This window comes from Hylobates moloch, unplaced genomic scaffold (assembly GCF_009828535.3).
Source record: "Hylobates moloch isolate HMO894 unplaced genomic scaffold, HMol_V3 SCAFFOLD_14, whole genome shotgun sequence".
NCBI classification, from domain to species: domain Eukaryota; kingdom Metazoa; phylum Chordata; class Mammalia; order Primates; family Hylobatidae; genus Hylobates; species Hylobates moloch.
The window spans coordinates 13485225-13503961 of NW_026652289.1; the positions used below are offsets into that span (position 1 = coordinate 13485225).

The window sequence follows — 18737 nt, forward strand, 5'->3', positions numbered from 1 at the left end:
AGGAAGGCCGAGTCTGTGTTCGCGCCGCCTGCGGTGTGTGGCAGCTGCTTGTCCTTACCCGTGGGGCAGAGTTGGCTGGAGCCACTGCCTGAAGAAACTCGGCTCTGTCCTCCGCTCCGGGGAGTGGAATGTGGCCAGTGGACGTGAGTTCCTTCCGTTGCCTTCCGCAGCCCACAGCTAAGTCACTCTGATGAGCATCTCGCAGGCCTGCGCGTCTGCTTGTCGTTGCCTTCTAGGCGGTTCTGACTTTGACACCCCTTTCCTCCTCTGCTTGTGCCCTCGAATCCCACATTGGGGAAATGGGGATCCTGTTTTGAAACAAAATGAGAATCATAACCTTCAACTTCAGAAAACTTCTAAGTCAGTAGAACCTGTAAGGAAATACAACAACATTCTATCTTCTATAGATTGACAGTATTAAAAGATGCTGTAAAATAATGTAATTGTATAAAAAGAAAAGAAGAAAATAATGGCAATAAGAAAAACGTTCTCAATTTTACTATTAAAAATTTAGTAATAGAAAACTTTATTCACAGAAATTCATATAGAAAACCAACGTGAATAATAGATAAAGTTCAGTTGTGTTTGTCAACTTGCAACACCCACCACCTCCCAGGTGGACCCTGAGGAGATGGTGGGTGATAAAATCTAATCTTCATCAAGGATGTTGGGTAACCAGTAAAAAGCAGCTATGTGTTAATAAAGCTGTATTGCCTGTCCTTCTTTACAACTGCACTTTAATTAGATATTTACATTTTGCCCTTATGAAAATATAGAAATGTTTTTTCCTATATTTTCCTTGATGAAACATGTCTTTCTTTCTCATTATTCCCTTTATTTCATTTAAGATGTATACTCGTACTGAGCTGAGATCTCTGAACTCTTCCTCTTAGTAAACAAACCTTCTACTTCTTTTAGTTCATTAAATCTATTTTAATCTTTCCTTGACAGTGATTTTATAAACAATGGTTGTTTATTGGAGAAAATAATATCTGGACTAGAAGAAGTGTCAATGAGATTAGTTTTACAAACTATCAAGTCAGTTATCTAACTTGCTAAGTGCTGTCCAAGTTAGATAACTAGATAACTAGTAATTTAATAATACTACAGAAACATCATGTTGTCCACCTTCATAAAAAATTATTCCAAATAATTATGTCATTTGTTTTAATTTGAAGAATACATAGTACAGACAGTTAAGTTAATGATTAAACTCATGGAAGCTGACAATTCAGAATGAGCAGTGTGATAATGTAAGATTAATTTTTCAAATATTTTAAAGTTTCTATTAAATATTTAAAAATTATACACCAGCTGGGTCTTAAGATGGCCAACTCAGTGCTGCTGGGAAGTGTGGCTCCCACAGAGAGAGGCTGAGATTTTGACTAAATCAACATTAATTTGAACAGATCTTTGTAAAGAAGATGCTGAATGTGGATGTAGAAAAGATGCAGACCCTGAGGCCAAAGCGGGAAGAAGCTGGAAACTCCGTGCGGGGTAAGTGAATGCTAAGGCTGCTTCCTGGCCTCAAGCGGTGTCTGAGGAGGAGGTAAGTGAAGGGACTTGGAGACTGGAGACCTCACACCCGCCATGGACATTTGAGCTGGTAGGTGGATGTCTTCAGAGATTAGACAGAGACAGAGCTGCCACAGGCATGGCGCCAGGAACCTTTGTGCTAGGGACAGCTTTGGAGGAGCCTAATCCCACGAAGGGCTGCCTATCTCCCTTTGACAGGCTCTGGCCCTAGCTAACCACTGGGGAGAAAGCAGGGCCACCTTCCCTGTGGGGACTGGGGTACATCTGTCTCACAGGCCACCTGCCTGCCAGCCCCTCCCAAGGCTCGTGCCTGGCCACCCTGCAGAAGCCTGTACACAACATAGCTCCACTGCCCAGCCTGGGTGCTTTGTGCCACCTAAGTGCATTCTGGAAGCCTGAGAGCCCTTCAGATCCTATAGTGCACCTGGGACCCAGTCCCAAGGGTCTGGAGGAGGGAGCTGCAGGCAGGTGCTCTGCACTCAAATTGGGGAGGACCCCACACTCCCAGAAAACTGAGAAGGGTGAATTGCACTGGTTCACAGGTTGGCCTAGAACCTAGATGTGCCTCCCCTCCACAGGGCAGGTCCAGTAAAGATGTGGCCTATCTCCCTACTGGACCTCTGTCCAAGGGAGCCCTGAGGCTGAAACATCAAATTAAAAAAAAAAATAAATAAAAAAAAAATAAATAATTGGAATTGCTGGTGAAGTGCCAGCGATCAGAGGTGGCTCCCCCAATCCCCAGGAGTGGACCTGGTGAGGGGGTCACCTCTCTCCCCCTTGTACCACAGAGCATAGCTGCAAATCCAAGGATACACAAAGGAGCCATGCTGCCAAGTAAGAGCCCGTCTTCCATCCATTGCTCTCAAACACTATCTACTGGATCGCAGCCCAAACTACAACAATGACAAAAGTCACTTTCCTAATTCTCCCTGCTGATAAACCAAGGGCAAGAATTCAACAACAAAGACCCTGTACAGAGCCTTAGCCCTCTGAAAACTTCCAGATACAAAGCCAACTGACTATACTAGATTACCATCACAGTTAAAGGAACCCAGCCTTCTCAGATGGGAAAAAAATCAGAATAAGAACTCTGGCAATTCAAAAAGCCAGAGTGTCCCCTTACCTCCAAACAGGCCCACTAGGTTCCCAGTAATGGTTAATCAGTCTGAAATGGCAGACATAGAATTCAGAATCTGGATGGCTAGGAAGCTTATCAAGACCAGGAGAATCTTGAAACTCAATCCAAGGATGCAAAGCAATTCAGTAAAATGATTCAAGAGTTTTAAGAAGCCGTTTTAAGAAAGACCCAAATTGAACTTCTTGAACTGAAAAATTCGCAACGAGAATTTCAAAATACAAGCAGAACTATTAACAGCAGAATAGACCAAGCAGTGAAAAGAACCTCAGGGCTTGAAGACAGGTAATTGAGTCAACTCAGTCAGGCAAAAATAAAGAGAAAAAATAAAGAAAAATGAACAAAACCTCTGAGAAATATGCAATTATGCAAAGAAACCAAATCTATGACTCATTGGCATTCTTGAGAGAGAAAGAGAAATAATAAGCAACTTGGAAAGTATATTTGAGGACGTAGTCCATGAAAATTTCCCTAATCTCATTAGAGAAGTTGACCTGCAAATCCAAGAAATATAGAGGACCCTAGCCAGATACTATAAAAGACATCCATCCCCAAGGCACATGGTCATCAGATTCACTAAAGTCAACACAAAAGAAAACATCTTAAAGGCAGCAAGAAAGATGGGGAATGTACCTTACAAAGGGAACCCATCAGGCTAACAGCAGACCTTTCGGCAGAAACCTTATAAGCCAGAAGAGATTGGGAGCCTATTTTTAGCATCTTAAAGAAAAAAAATTCTAACCAAGAATTTCATATACTGCCAAACTAAGCTTCTTAAGTGAAGATGAAATAAAATCCGTCTCAGAAAAGCAAATTCTGAGGGGATATATTTAAACTAGACCAGACTTACAAGACATCCCCAGAAGTAGACCTGGTGAGGGCGTCCTCAGATCCTCAGGTCCCTGGTGAGGGGAACCTGGTGAGGGAGTGCTAAACATAGAATTGAAAGAGCCTGCAACCACAAAAGACACTTCAGACCATAGCCCACAAGCACTATAAAGCAACTGCATAATTAAGTCTACATAACAGCCAGCTAACAACACAATGACAAAATTAAAATCATTCATATCAATAGTAACCTTGAATATAAATGGGCTTAATGCCCACTTAAAAGTCACAGAGTGGAAAGCCTGATAAAAAGACAAGCCCCAAATGTCAGTTTTCTTCAAGAAATCCATGTCACATATAATAACACCCACAGGCTCAAAGTAAAAGAATGGAGAAAATTCTACCATGCAAACTGAAAGGAAAAAAGAGCAGGAGTCACTATACTTATATCAGATAAAACAGACTTTAAATCAAAAATCAAGAAGGACAATAAAAGGCATTACATAATGATAAAGGGTACAATCCAACAAGAAGCCTTAACTATTCTAAATATATATGCACCCAACATTGGAGCACCCAGATTCATAAAATAAGTTCTTCTTGGCCAACGAAAAACCTTAGACAAACACAAAATACTAGTGGGAGGCTTGAACATCCTACTGACAGTGTTAGATCATCAGGGCAGAAAGTTAACAATGAAACTCCGGATTTAAACTTGACACTTGACCAACTGGACCTCAGACAGCTACAGGACACTACACCCAACAACCAAAAAATATACATTTTTCTTGTCTGCACACAGAATATATTCTAAGATCAACCACATGCTTGATCATAAAAAGTCTCAATAAATTCAAAATGATCAAAGTCATACCAAAGCACATTCTTGAATCACAGTACAATAATAGTAGAAATCAATATCAAGATCTCCTCAAACTATACAAATACATAAAATTAAATAACTTGCTCCTGCATAACTCCTGGGTCAACATCAAAATTGAGGCAGAAATCAAAAAAATTATTTGAAATTAATGAAAATAGGGACACAACTTTCCAAAATCTGTGGATGCAGCCAAGGCAGTGTTAAGAGGAAAGTTTATAGCCCTAAATGTCTTCATCAAGAAGTTAAAAAAAATCTCAAATTAACAATCTATCTTTGGAAAGGAAGAAACTAGGTCAACTGAGGGAAAGGAACTAGGGGGGAGAAAATCCCAAAACTAGCAGAAGAAAAACCACTGAAATTAGAGAAGAACTTAATGAAATTGATATGTAAAAATACATACAAAAGATCAATAAAACCAAGACTTGGTTTTTCAAAAAAATAAATAAAATCGATAGGCCACTAGCTAGTTTAACAAAGAAAAAGAAAGAGAAGATCCAAGAAAGCACAATCAGAAATGAAAAAGGTGTTTTTTATCAGTATCATAACTGATCCCACAGAAATACAAAAGACCTTCAGAAACTATTATGAATAACTCTAAGCATACGAATTAGAAAATCTAGAGGAAATGGCTACTTTCCTGTAAGCACACAATTTCCCAAGATTGAATCAGGAAAAGACTGTTAACCTGAATAGACCAATATCAACTTCTGAAATGGAATCAGTAATGAAAAACCTACCAACCAAAAAAAGCCCTGGACCAGTTGGTTTCCCAGCTGAATTCTACCAGACCGAAAGCAATCCAACACAAAACTACATGACTCAGAAAATATTGTATAAATTGTAGTTTATCGTAGAAGTGTTTAAGGGCTCAAATCCCTAGAGATTCTCATTCTGTTTCCTCTAATTACCCCTCCTTCCTCACCTGCATTTACAGAGAACACACATTGGGCAAAATATGTGTCTGTCCTACTGGGAAAGTTTATCAACTCTACCTCATAGAACTGAGAACAAATGCGGGGAGAGCTAACGTTTTACCAAGATGAACTTAACCAAACAAAGAGATAGAAATCAAATTCAAAGCCAAGAGCCTTACATATAGATAAAAATGGAGGAATGAGAACATAGCATTTATCCAGGAATCATGAGTTAATCATGTTACCAGGCTTTAGGGCAAGGGACTGGGTGAACAGTCAATGTAATATTACATGCATAATTCTTTGAAAATGTCAAGGAAAAGGCCGGGGGCAGTGGCTCACGCCTGTAATCCCAGCACTTTGGGAGGCCGAGGCAGGCGGAACACGAGGCCAGGAGATCGAGACCATCCTGGCTAACATAGTGAAACCCTGTCTCTACTAAAAATACAAAAAAAAAAAAAAAAATTAGCTGGGCGAGGTGGCGGGCGCCTGTAGTCCCAGCTACTCAGGAGGCTGAGACAGGAGAATGGCGTGAACCCAGGAGGTGGAGGTTGCAGTGAGGTGAGATCACGCCACTGCACTCCAGCCTGGGTGACAGAGCAAGACTCTGTCTCAAAAAAAAAAAAAAAAAAAAAAAAAATCAAAAAAAAAAAAAAAAAAAAAAAAGAAAATGTCAAGGAAAAATATTTCCCATGGATTTTTAACTGCTTGAATTCAGAGCATAAAAAACAGAAGAAAACTTGAGTGTAATATTAACAAAGACCCTTAAAAAAGATGTTATATAAAAAGAAAAATCACAGGCCAATGAAAAATACATGAAAAATTCTAAATAACATTTTAGCAAACAAAATCTAGTGATTATTAAAAGCGTAACATAAAAAAGGGAGATTTTTCCCAAGAATGTAATAGTAGTCAAACATTTTATCAAGACATTTAAAAATAAGCATAAAAATAGATGTCTGAGTGCTATTTATAAAATTCAAGATCTATTCCTCCCATCCAAGTACTAACCAGGCCTGACCCTGCTTAGCTTCACGAGATCAGACAGGATCAGGCGTGTTCAGAGTGGTGTGGCTGTATTCATGAAGAACTAAAAAGTGTAATAAAATAAGAATACAAGACTATCACTGAAAAGAAGTTCACAATTTCATGCACACACATGAAAAAGTTATAGGCCAAAAGCAATATAGACATGAGAGTCTAGGGGAGGTTAACAGCATCCAGTCTGGAGCCTGAGTACTTGAGGGTTATTCTGAGTTTCTCATTTCTCTGTGATCTTGAGCAAGTTATGAAATTCTCTTTGCCTCAAGTCTTTATATTGTTAAATCAAGTTTAGACTGAAGCTGCTTTTTAACATATTTTAAGTTCAGCCTAAAGGTTTCTCTGTATATAGTGAACTATAACCTAAATGAAGATGTAAACAGACTGAAGCCCTACTTTTGTGCCGATCACCAAGTTTTGGCCAATCAAGGGCTAACTGTTCAAACTGTGTTCAAATAAGGCAAACGCCCGCCGAGCTGCAACCAGTTTGGTTGTTTCTGTACCTCACATCTGTTTTCTGCACGTCACTTTCCTTTTTCTGCCTGTAAGTCTTCTACCACGTGGTTGCGCTAGAGTCTCTGAGCCTAAACTGGCTCAGGAGGCTGCCTGATTCACAAATCGTTCTTTGCTAAATTAAACTCTTAAATTTAATTCAGCCGAAGTTTTTTCATTTAATAGATGGCATCAGAAGTGGGATCCAAAGTAGATCCTCTGATGACCCCCATGAGTGCTGAGTGACTAAGCAAGGTACCCACCAGACCCATTGAGGACTAAGCTCTGATATTTTTTATCTTGCTCAAATTCCTATCTAAGGGGTCTGGGGAGTCATGCCCTACAAACCATAAGTTTTCATCAGATGAGGTTTATTTAACTCTATATCGTGACTTACTTTCCAATCCGACTCTGGCCTAACAAGAAAGAAAATAAAAATATTTTACTCCAAAACATGTTTCTCTGCCATATCTTGAAATGGCCCTGCAAAGTGTCCCTTGTGGAAAAAATGAACACTGCAGAGAATCCCCTTTACCCCCCTTTTCTTTTTCCTTCCTTCATTTCCAGATCCAGGAAATAATCAACTAAGAGCCAGGCATCCTTTTAGATCCAATAAGAAACATTTTACAGCCTGCTCTCTCTGAAGTCGGCTATCTGAGAGCTCCCTCTGCACAATCAAACTTGGTCTCCACAATCCTTTACCTTTTTTTTTTTTTTTGAGACGGAGTTTCACTCCTGTTGCCCAGGCTGAAGTGCAATGGTGCGATCTCAGCTCACTGCAACCTCCACCTCCCAGGTTCAAGCAATTCTCCTGCCTCAGCCTCCTAAGTAGCTGGGATTACGGGCATGTGCCACCAGGCCTGGCTAATTTTGTATTTTTAGTAGAGATGGGGTTTCACCATGTTGGTCAGGCTGATTTCGAACTCCTGACCTCAGGTGATCCACCTGCCTCAGATTCCCAAAGTGCTGGGATTACAAGTGTCAGCCACTGCATCCGGCCACACAATTCTTTATCTTAGCCTAAACATCTTCTTTCTGTTGATCTCAAGTCGTCAGATAAACTCAATCAACTATCAGCCAGAAAATGTTTAAATTTACCTAAAGCCTGGAAGCTCCCCGCTTTGAGTTGTCCCACCTTTCTGAACCAAACTAATGTATTTCTTAAATGTATTTAATTGCTGTCTCATGCCTCCCTAAAGTATATAAAACCAAGCTGTACCCTGACCACCTTGGGCGCATGTTCTCAGGACCTCCTGAGGGCTGTGTCACGGGCCATGGTCACTCACATTTGGCTCAGAATAAATCTCTTAGAATATTTTACAGAGTTTGACTCTTTTCGCCCCCACCATTGTGTCCACTTCCCTCTCATAGCAACTGGGGATCGTGGCAAGTTCTCTCTTAGATTCTGAAGCTCCACAGATTTGTGTTTTGGGGTCTTCAATGTCTTTGAGCAAATTTCTGACCCAAACTGGGTTTGGAAGTCACAATAGAAACAGGACTAGGCTCAGGATCGGATTGGATCTGATAATTAGCTGGCTTGGATCCAGTTATAGGCCTCTTATGTCTGACTGGGACAGAAAGAAACCAGTAGTAGGCCGGGCGCAGTGGCTCACGCTTGTAATCCCAGCACTTTGGGAGGCCGAGGCGGAGGGATCACGAGGTCAGGAGATCGAGACTACGGTGAAACCCCGTCTCTACTAAAAAATACAAAAAATTAGCCGGGCGTGGTGGCGGGCGCCTGTAGTCCCAGCTACTCGGAGAGGCTGAGGCAGGAGAATGGCGTGAACCCGGGAGGCGGAGCTTGCAGTGAGCCCGAGAGGCGCCCCCACCACCCCCGCCGGGGCAAAAAAGCAAACCCCCTCACAAAAAAAAAAAAAAAAAAAAAAAAAAACCAGTAGTAAATGGCAATATTGCAGGGGGTGTAAAATTCGGCTTTTGGAAATTCATGGGGATTTTTCTATTCTTCTCTTTGTTTCATTTTTCTTCCAGGCTTAGATAGAAAAAAAATCATTAGTCAAGTTGATTAAGGGAACCTGATCTCCAAAGCCAATGTTTCACGTAAAGATAGAACCCTTAGTTTTGGAAGAACTGAGTACCTTCCGGCTTATACATGCTGTGAACCCCAAATATTTGAGACAGGCCTCCGTTAATACAGAGAGTTTATTTTGCTAAGGTTGAGGATGTGCACCTGTGACACAGCCGCAGGAGGTTCTGATGACAAGTGCTGAAGGTGGTCAGAGCACAGTTTGGTTTTATACATTTTAGGGAGACATGAGACATCAATCAACATATGTACGATGACCATTGGTTAGGTCTGGAAAGCCAGGAGGGGGCTTCCAGGTCATAGGTAGATAAGAAACAAATGGTTGCATTCTTTTGAGTTTCTGATGAACCTCTCCAAAGGAGGCAATCAGATATGCATTTATCTCAGTGAGCTTAGGAGTGACTTTGAATTAGAATGGGAGGCAGGTTTGCCCTAAGCAGTTCCCAGCTTGACTCTTCCCTTTAGCTTAGTGATTTTGGGGCCCCAAGATTTATTTTCCTTTCACAATGCGTAAGTATGAGGCCTCAGAAGCAGGAAAGTCTTACAGAAATGGTGAAATCTTACTAAAGATAATTTACCATGGAAGGTTCCAAATAAACAACACTGCACTGAAGAAATGCATTTGAAAATGAGGCCTCCCGAATTAGTCTCATCTAGGGATGCCGATTGATATGCAGAAGCTTCTAAAAAGATTTCAATATTTTTATTTAAAGATTTTACGAAAGGCAAATAAAAAGCTTAAGAAACTAATTGATAAGAAAAATTAAATCTGCTAATCTTTGCTTAGTTACTATTCCACCCTGAAGGTGGAAAGAAAGCTATCCTAGATAAGGTATTTACAAAAGTTAGGCCATCAGGTAAAATAGACTTGCTTCTTTTTCAGACCTATCCGTGAGGGAGGCCAGCCATAGAGGATGCTTTTTCGACTCTGTTCCCTAGTGGGTTCCACCCTGAAGTCAGTAATTTTAACTAAGAAACAGTGGCTACATTAAAAAGGACACCCTATTGAAATAAAATGCACCTTTCTGGAATTTAATTGGCTACCTTGAAACTTTTGTAAAGGAAATTTACAACTATAAAAGAGATCTCAATTTGTAAGGATGTCTGCCAACATACAGTAGAAACTCTAACCATTTTTTTAAATTTAAATAAGAAGTAATGCCTTTGTTTAAGGTGCTTTTCTCTCTATCTTAAGTGAACTTTTACTTGAGCAGTTTTTTTTCCCCTGGGTTTGAGCAAATGATGAATCAATACTTAGGCCGAGAATCTTAGCTCTGTGCTTATGTTTTTTTGTTTCACCTAAGGGATTGTGTCCATTTCTCTCTCATAGCAACTGGGAATCGTGGCAAGTTCTCTCTTTAGAAATGCAAATTTGTTGCCTAGTTAACAATTGCTTAGGGAAGTGAAACAGGTAATAGAAAGATTGATACACCAAATGGAGAAAAGAAAAACGATTTAAAAACGCAAAAGCTATAGGATCCGCTTCTGTTGGTTTGTATGTCTATATATGTTATATGTATGTGGTATCTGGTAAATAAAGCTAGTTTTTAATTCGTTCTTAAAATAGAAATGGCTTCAAAACTATCAGTTAAATATAATTAGATACTCGCTTGATTTGATTGTGAGCTTATGTCTTTGGTTTAGAGTCTCTGGATTCAGGGGTCTGGATAGGTGGCCAAGATGACATCTGGAGACGCATTCTTGGTGCCTAGACCACCAGCTACAAGCCCAATTCTTCCTCTGCTTTCCCCGTTTTGCCTCCTGGCTATCGTGAGAGGGGTTGGATCCTCCAAGTATAGTCTTCACAGCTCTGGCTTCTGTTCTGATGGACTCAGAGGGGCCTGACCTTCATAGTCCTCATGGGTGGCACATGGCTTCTTGGGACCTAGAATGACTGGGAGGAGACATTAGGGAGGCTGCCTGTGTCATAGCCTCAAAATTCTTTTTTTTTCTTTGTTTTTGTTTTTTGAGATGGAGTCTCGCTCTGTCGCCCAGGCTGGAGTGCAGTGGCGCGATCTCGGCTCACTGCAAGCTCCACCTCCCGGGTTCACGCCATTCTCCTGCCTCAGCCTCCCGAGTAGCTGGGACTACAGGCGCCCGCCACCACACCCGGATAATTTCTTTTTGTATTTTTAGAAGAGACGGGGTTTCACCGTGTTAGCCAGGATGGTCTCGATCTCTTGACCTCGTGATCCCTCCGCCTCGGCCTCCCAAAGTGCTGGGATTACAGGTGTGAGCCACCGCGCCTGACCCAAAATTATTTTCAGTAATTTAAAATCCTAGAGTCGTGTTATGTTAAATTAATAAAATCAGAAAATGAGTCATGTTCAAGTTAAGATACTGAAATATTCATTATTAAACATGATTTAAGTCTATATACCTTGACATATTATTTCTATATAGTATAGAAAAGTAAATATATTTAGATCTGATAATAAAAAATAATTTGAAGAACTATATTTCTAAAAAATTATAAAATGGTTTTAATCTACAAATAACTGATATGAAACAATTCAAAATTACTTTCTAGAGTTTTCACTAGAAATAAAGGTTGCTAAGAGTTAAAAACTACTGTCAGAGGTGTTTGAACCTAAGCAACTCCATCTTGAATAAGGGCTTGGTAAAATGAGGCTAAGACCTACTGGGCTGCATTCCCAGCAAGTTAAGACATTCTCAGTCACAGGATGAAAGAGGAGGTTGGCAGAAGATACAGGTCTTAAAGACCTTGCTGATAAAACAGGTTGCAGTAAAGAAGCCAGCTAAAACCCACCAAAACCAAGATGGTGATGAGAGTGACCTCTGGCCATCCTCACTGCTACACTCCCATTAGCGCCATGACCGTTTACAAATGCCATAGTAACGTCAGGAAGTTACCCTATATGGTCTAAAAAGGGGAGGCAAGAATAATCTACCCCTTGTTAGCATATCATCAATAAATAACCATAAAAATGGGCAACCAAAAGCCCTCGAGACTGCTCTGTCTGTGGAGTAGCCATGCTTTATTCCTTTACTTTCCTAATAAACTTGCTTTCACTGTACTCCAAAGACTCGTCCTGAATTCTTTCTTCCACGAGGTCCAGGAACCCTCTCTTGGGGTCTGGATTGGGACTCCTTTCCTGTAGCATCTTTCTGGTGACCACTGAAGGGACTGCAGTGCAGAAAACCCCCACCCAAAGGCTAACTTTGGGTAAGTGGTGGGGGCCAGTAACATTTTTGTGGTGAACCTTGAGGGGACGATACTGAAGAAACCCCCCGACCCAAAGGAAATAGACTGCAGCACTGGTAGGCCAACTTTGGGTAAGCGGTGGGGTACCCAGGTAAAGGATGGAATTGGGTTAGAGGCCCAACTTAGGGGAGTCAGAGCCTCTCCTAAGACAGAGTGGGTTAGAGGCTGCTCTTGATAAAAGGCAAGGACACTTGACCTACCTTGGGTTAAAGGCCCAACTTAGGACGGTTAGGGTCCCTTTTAAGATTTAAGGGGTTAGAAGCCCCTTTCAGTAAAGTCCCTTTTGGCTAAGAATGGGTTTGGTATTATGAGACGTTAACTGCTATTCTCTTTGGATTAATCTACCTTGAGCTCTTTGCTGAGGGCTGTGGGTGACGGGATTAGGCACATATAGGATTGTGGGACATGGGGAGCTTTTTCCTCCCTAAAAGGGGAAACTCGAGAGCTGATGATACCGCTGGAAAATACCTCTTTTCTGCTGACAAGCAGCCGCCTGAACTTTTCAGTGTCACTGCAATGGGTAGGTCTTTCTCTGGCCTCCCTGAGCACCTCGCCTTCCCCACCCTGCCTCAGGCAATGCTTCCTCTCCTTCTCTCTGTCTGTTTCTGTCTCTGTGTGCAAACTGGTTGAATGAATGGTAAATATCATTGTTTATCTCCTCTGTAAAGTTTAGATTAATGGAAAAAAGGATTTGTGAGGCTAGTCCTAAGCTATAGTGAATCTGGTGTGCTTTGTGTGTCTTTCTGTATTGTTCTGCCATAAAGAGGGGTATCGTAGGATGGAACATGGTCTTAGGACACCTGTAAGCCCGCTGTTCAAGATGGCCCAGCAAACTGGTCAGTTGTAAATTTTGCTGCAGGTCCCTAAAAACAAAACTGGATGAGATTTCCCTCTTGTCTTGTGTGTCTTGGGGAGCCTGACCTTGTAACCATGTAGTGATGCTTTCTCTTTTCACAGTGGTGGCCCAGGTTCAGGGTTCAATTTCTGCCTTAGGGAATGAGTCCTTTATCTAATTTTGTCTGGGTCCTAGGCTCCACACCTGGTACATAATTAAAATCACTTACTAACCGGCTTTTTCACCAAAAATAAAAGTTGCTAAGAGTTAACATTGTATGCACTCCAGCCTGGCGACAGAGTGAGACTCCATCTCAACACCACCACCACCACCACCACCACCAACAACAACAACAACAAGAGTTAACATTGTAACATGTAATTGAGACTACTGAAGAAACAGTTTTACCTTCAAGGTGTGTAAGGGAAGTAGAATGTACTTTTGGTAAAAGAGTATAAGAAGGCCTGGGAATGTGGATTTCTTGCCTAAATTTAGAGAGTTAAAGGATTGTTTTAAGTCAGGATAAAGCTGAAGGTTTAGGCAAGTTGTTAAAGGTCTGTGAAATCTTAATCTCATAGAAGAAATTATCTGTGTGAACATATTGGCTAAAATTAAAGGGATATTATTCAGTTTTTCAATAAATTGAACATTGGAATAAAAGTACAACAGGTTTTTCTTATAATTGTTAATAACATACACTAAGTCATATCAGAATTATAGGAGTTTCCATTATTCCAGATCACATACCAATAACATATTTATGCAAATGTAGCCCAAAGAAAGCCCAATACCATTTCATATTTGGCAGTGCTCCCTGTATGATTTTTATACCCAATAAGCCAAATTTCACCTTTACATTAAGGTACTATTTATGTTAAACCCAAATCTTAATCAAACCTTATAGACAAAGGTATTTAATCTGAATCAGTTTGACCGTAAGGTAAGATTTTAATAAACCTTTTATAACCCTTAAAAATTTTGTTAAACAGGAGATTATAAACAGGTTTTTGCTCTAAGAATTACATAATTGATTTCTGGGACACTGTGCCACACAAATTTTATAGGTTTCTTTTATTTTGTGCCTCAAAAGGCAAGTGTGCATTCCTTCATTTTCCTCAGTAAGAGGATTTCAAGTCTTGCTCCTGGCTGGTCCAGAGAAAGCGCAGGTATTTTATAAGGCGCTACACCCTTTTTCTCATTTATTTTACACATCAAAGACTGTGATTTTCCATTGGCTTCAGGAGTTGGTAACTAACTAAAACGTGGGTCTCAGAACGTTGTCTTACCGACTATACGGTGCACAAAGAATATTCTTCCCAGCCTAAAGTCAGGAAAGAACATTGCTTAATTGTTTCAGTGTGTTTGCAGTGTTTCTTTTTCCTTTCAGCTTTATGATGATTACAAATGTAGCATTTGCTACCTATCTGTGGAATATACTTGGTTATTGCAGGCATTCTCTTTGAAAGAACCAGTTAGTTCTAATCTCGACAAAGCCTATGGTCAGGGAACAATGACCCAGGATCCAAGTATCTTTTTGTGCACTGGCTATGGGAGAGGGTAAAAAGAGGTTAACAAGGCATCTTCCTATGTCCAAGACAGACAGACAAGCTGGCCCAGACTGAAAATGATGAGGAAAGTGAACACCAAGGGTCATCATAAGCCGGGCTCAAGGGTCTCATAAGCCACACCTGGTAGCATGTGTGGTCCATCCAAGAAGCTGGGCCCATCAGAGGCAGAACGAGCAGTGTTCAGAGCAGGAGGTCTTTGTACAAACACCTTCTCAAAACGATAGGAAAGAAAGCAATGTGACATCTTCTTGTACTTTGCATAAGAAGTCAGATGAGGGCTGGGAGCGGTGGCTCACACCTGTAATCCCAGCGCTTTGGGAGGCCGAGGCGGGCAGATCACTTGAGGTCAGGAGTTTGAGACCAGCCTGACCAACATGGTGAAACCCCTTCTCTATTAAAAGTACAAAATTAGTGGGGCATAGTGGTGGATGCCTGTAATCCCAGCTACTTGGGAGGCTGAGGTAGGAGAATCGCTTGAAACCAAGAGGTGGAGGTTGCGGTGAACTGAGATCGCACCATTGCACTCCAGCCTGGGCAACAAGAGCGAAGCTCTGACTCGAAAAGAAAAGAAGTCAGATGAAATCTGTTTCTATTATGGAAAACTGTTGCAGGGCATGTGCTAGGGACCAACCAGTCGAGGCCCTCCAAGACCTTGTTGTCTAGGGTGATTTATTCCCTTTATTTAGAGACCCAGGCAATTAATTCATTTCTTTATGTGATGATAGGCTTTTGGCTGTTAGACCAGACCAGATGCTGTGTTACTCTATGAGATGAATAATAGTGGAGAACTATATAACTTACCTATTTTACTTTTTATCTTGGCTTCCAGGAAACATAGAGCGCAATTTGATACTCAATTTCAATGATTACACATAGCCTAGGTTTTTGGTACATCCACCTTTCTCTCATAGATACCTAAATAATTTGACATATGCAATAAACAGGGAGTTCTTTTCTGCCCACAGTATGCTTCTTATTGTGGAATTAAACGACCTTTTTTCCCTTAAAAGACTGAGTTCTGCTAGCTCATATAACACGCTTTTTCATCGACGATTTCCAGAAGAGAGAAAATACCAGGGACCTTCTTGGACAAGTTTTGTTGAATTACATCTTTCTGTTGCATCATTTGTGAAATTTAAGACACATTTAAATTAAATCTAGTGACCTGTATATAGTGGGAATTCCAGCCTGAGTCTATCTTGGGCTTCAGGTCTCTTCAAACTGCCCCATGGATGATCACGTGAGCCTGGGGAGGTCAGGCTGCAGTGGGCTGTGATTGCGCCACTGCACCCCCGCCTGGGTGACAGAGTGAGACCTGTCTCAAAAAACAAAACAAACCTCCATGGGTTGGTGGAGCTGCTGCTAGTTGCTGATTTCCTGGAGGAATTGTAGTTTGGCAGAGAATACCTGGGGTCAAGAGGAAGTGGGAGGATGTCTGTCTCTAAAATTGGTTCTTAATAGCCCAGTGGGCTTGTTTTCCAGACTGGAGTTTAAGGGGCTGTTTCAATGAGGGACTTTGTGATACACAAAGAGGCAAATAGTGTTGGTGTTTATGGATGAGTGGTACCGAGGTTGAAGGAGAGGTACTTCCCAAGAATGGGTCTCAGTGTAGTCTTGGTTCCTTGAAGACCAAGGACCTTCAATTCAGACACCGTGGACACAGGCAGAGAGGCACGAGAGAGAAATCTTTTCAGGGAAAGCAGACGCTGACAGAAGGTCTGAGTAGCTATGGTCATGATTGAGGAAAACACTCAAATGACGTCTGGGGTGTTGAGTACAAATAAGGGTGGTTGTGAGACAGACCACGGGACTCCACAAAACCAAGGTGAGGACTTAAAGAGGGGTGGGAGGTTCTGTAGTAGACAGATGCATGTGTATGGCTCCTACATCAAGTTAGTTACTTATTTATTCATTCTTTTTTTTTTTTTTTTGAGACGAAGTCTCTCTCTTGTCCCCCGGGCTGTAGTGCAATGGCACGATCTCAGCTCACTGCAACCTCTGCCTCTTGGGTTCAAGCGATTCTCCTACCTCAGTCTCTCGAGTAGCTGGGATTACAGGTGCCTGCCACCATGCCTGGCTAATTTTTGTATTTTTAGTAGAGACGGGGTTTCACCATATTGGCCAGGCTGGTCTCGAACTCCTGACTTCAGGTGATCCACCCACCTTGGCCTCCCAATGTGCTGGGATTATAGGTGTGAGTCACCGCGCCCAGCCTATTCATTCTTATTTTTATTAATAATGTGACCTTATTAACATCCACTGGCTGCTGAGGCCTGGGACAACCAGGATGACACCCGTGTTGTACCAAACCATGGATAGGCTAGTGCCTGTGGGGACAGGATCTCGGCTTGTCCCTCTCGCTCCGTGTGTGCTCTCTAGAGCTTGCATGGCTCTCATGCCATGAGCACAGATGAGTCACTGGACCAGTTGCCTCACCTGTACAATGAGAGATCTGGACCACATGGTCTCTGAGAACATTTCCATTTCTAAAATTCTAAGATTCCATTATTTGGTACAAACCAGGATGCCGGAAATACATGAAGATGAAACAAAGGGAGTGTATGAGTCAGTTTGGCCTGCTATAGCAGAATATCATGGACTGGCTCAAACTACAAACATTTGTTTTTTTTCTTTTTTTCTTTTTTTTTTTTTTTTGAGAGGGAGTCTCACTCTGTCACCCAGGCTGGAGTGGAGTAGCGAGATCTCGGCTCAGTGCAACCCCAGCCTCCCGGATTCAAGTGATTCTCCTGCCTCAGCCTCCCGAGTAGCTGGGGTTACAGGCGTGTGCCACTATGCCTGGCTAATTTTTGTATTTTTATTAGAGATGGGGTTTCACTGTGTTGGCCAGCTGGTCTCGAACTCCTGACCTCAAGTAATCCACCCGCCTCAGCCTCTCAAAGTGCTGGTATTACAGGCGTGAGCCACCTCACCCAGCCACAAACATTTATTTCTTATAGTTCTGGAGGCTAGGAAGTCCAAGATCAAGGCAGCAGCAGATTTGGTGTCTGGTGAGGTCCCCCTTTCTGGTTCGTAGATGGACGTCTTGTCCTGTCCTCACATGGCTGAAGAGAAACAATCATCTCTGTTGTGTCTCTTCTAACAAAGACTCTAATTCCACCATGAGGGCTTCACCCTAATCACCCCCAAAGGCCTCACCTCCTGATACTCTCACATCGGGAAGTAGGGTTTTAACATGTGAATGTGGGGAGAGACACAACATTCAGTCTGTAACAGGGAATAACCAAACGAGTTCGAAATCGAGGCTACTGGTGTGTAGGGGCAGAGAACAGACTGAGTTTTGAACCCTCAATTCACCACGGGGACCCTTCACCCTTGAATGGGTTATTTAACACTCCACTCAGCTTCTCAGGCTTACATCCTGAATACCAATTCTTGCCTCAAACACTTATTGTGAGGATTATGTAAGTGTATGAACGTGTATGTCCAAACCTCCAGGTGTGTGCTGGCCGTGGTGTATGTATGCAGTGAGGGGTGTGTGTGCTTTTGACTGATGACCACGACACCAGCTTTCCAGACCATACAGGCCTCTGGGATCCGGGGATGCAGGAGCTTCTTAGCTGTTAGAAACAGAATGGAAAGACACAGTCCTTCTTTGAGTCAGAAGACCTGGGTTTGGGAATTGCCTCTATAGTTTACCACAGAAGTTATAGAATAGTTCAGGGTCTTATGTCTTCATCTGTGAAATAAAGCATTTGGATTCTGTATATAATCTTCAACTTTTTTTTCTAAGTTGTGTGATTCTAAGATCTGTAAGCTACTAACCCCTTGGATGGCAGGAGTTTTTCTTTCTAATCTTTCTACTTTCCACTGCCTCTTGCACATAGTAGGTGTGGTAAATACTAAATGAATGACGGATGAGATGGCTCTGGTAATTTAATGCTGCTGTCCTCAAAAGAGGAAGAAAACCTCACTTAGAACCAAGGGATGTCAAACCTTAATTCTCTGAGTGATGAACTATCTGAGTCATGCTGTTTCAAAGATTCAGGCTTGTAGCCTAAACTGATAACAAATTCTTTCCATTAAGAAATTGTTTTCTCTGGCCAGGCACGGTGGCTCACACCTGTAATCCCAGCACTTTGGGAGGCCGAAGCAGGTGGATCATGAGGTCAGGAGTTCAAGATCAGCCTGACCAACATGGTGAAACCCCATCTCTACTAAAAATACAAAAATTAGCTGGGTGTGGTGGCAGGCGCCTGTAATCCCAGCTACTCAGG

General features: G+C 41.8%; 1 protein-coding gene across 10 annotated transcripts in view; it reads left to right on the top strand.

The window, feature by feature from the left end:
* The window catches only part of LOC131381120 (putative T-complex protein 10A homolog), a 123140-nt gene that overhangs the window by 6003 nt on the left and 98400 nt on the right, over nt 1-18737 (top strand). For 7 of the 10 annotated variants that reach the window (XM_058427265.1, XM_058427260.1, XM_058427268.1 and 4 more), the window contains exon 4: nt 1410-1497. The exons of 1 other annotated variant lie outside the window; for it this stretch is intronic. In XM_058427265.1, coding sequence (XP_058283248.1) covers nt 1410-1497 — 88 coding nt within the window. Of the gene's footprint in view, nt 1-1409; nt 1498-9756; nt 9874-18737 lie in introns of those variants that run through there. 2 more of the 10 variants (XM_058427264.1, XM_058427267.1) reach the window with 1 other exon arrangement.